The following is a 1,179-nucleotide window of genomic DNA, read 5'->3' as shown; positions in this document are numbered from 1 at the left end:
ATTGGCGGGCGGAGCCGAGCATTGTCGGAAAGAGCCGAAGGCCGGTTGGAGCGATCCGATTGGCCCCGAGCGCCTCCGGAAGCTGCCACCGGAAGCCCCCAAGATGGCGGCGCCCTGCGGGTCCTGCGGCTCCGCCGCCGCTCCGTACACGTGCCCTCGCTGCCAGCTCCGCGTCTGCTCCGTCCGCTGTTACCGCGCCCACGGCGCCTGCGCGGAGGCGTTCTACCGCCGGCAGGTGCTGCAGGCGCTGGAAGCCGAGCGGGGCTCCCCGGCGGGCCGCGACCGCCTGGCCTCGGCCTTCCGCCGGCTGCAGCGGCTACGCGAGGCCGAGGCTTCAGCGGGGCCTACGGAGGACGAGCTCTGGGCCAGCCTCCGCCCCGCCGAGCGGGACGACTTCCTCCGGCTGCTCGACTCCGGGCAGGCCGCGGCGCTGCTGCCGCCCTGGACGCCGTGGTGGAGGCGGCGGCGGGGACCGGACGAAGCCGAAGCTCCCGCACCGCTTCCCCCCGGCCCCGCTCCGCCGCTGCCGGCCCTCAGCTCCCTGCCGGCGCCGCCGCCGTCCCCGCTGCTCCCGTTCCAGCTCCCGAACGTGCTCTACGGCTACGCCTTCGCCCTCAGCCTGCACCACGGAGACGAATCCCTGCTGCCCGAGCTCCCCGCCGCAGCCGTGGCCGTCTCGGCCGCGCTCCGCACCCGCTGCCCCTTCTCCAGCACGGCCGAGGCGCTGGAAGCCGCCCGCCGCGATGCCGAAGCCGCGGGGCTCCCGCTCTGCCCCTTGGGCCCCGCCGGAACCGCTCTGGCCGTGGCGGAGCTGCTCGAAGGCGGCGTGGAGGCAGCGCTCGGGCACCTGGAGCGGCTGCTCCGGGCCGGGGCTCGCTGCGCCGCACCGGGGATCCGGGAGAGCTTCGGCAGAGCCAGACGCAAGTGCCGCTTCCTGCGGGCGTGGAGCGCAGGGGAAGCCGGGGACGTGGCGGCCGCCATGGCCAGGGAGGCCCGGAGGGTGCACGGAGAGATGAGGGAGGAGGGGAACGGCGGGGAGCGACCGGGGAGGGGGTCCCCGGTGGACAATGGGGGGGCAGTGATGGACAATGGGGGGCAGTGGTAACTAATGAGAGAGTCATTGATAACTAATGAGGGAGTCATTGATGGCTAATGAGGGAGTCATTGATGGCTAATGAA

General features: G+C 73.5%; 1 protein-coding gene across 1 annotated transcript; it reads left to right on the top strand.

Annotated features, from left to right (window-relative positions):
* Positions 1-103: 103 nt before the first annotated feature.
* ZNHIT2 (zinc finger HIT-type containing 2) lies at positions 104-1,105 on the top strand. The gene has a single exon (XM_057426054.1). It carries the CDS (start codon positions 104-106, stop codon positions 1,103-1,105), a length of 1,002 nt encoding a protein of 333 aa, XP_057282037.1.
* Positions 1,106-1,179: the final 74 nt, after the last annotated feature.

The sequence above is a fragment of the Pezoporus wallicus genome, unplaced genomic scaffold (genome assembly GCF_028554395.1).
Source record: "Pezoporus wallicus isolate ANWC-B61680 ecotype Strahan unplaced genomic scaffold, APGP_CSIRO_Pwel_v1 contig_12832, whole genome shotgun sequence".
NCBI lineage: Eukaryota > Metazoa > Chordata > Aves > Psittaciformes > Psittacidae > Pezoporus > Pezoporus wallicus.
Note: the sequence above shows the minus strand (reverse complement) of the source record. Positions and strands in the feature narration are given on the sequence as shown.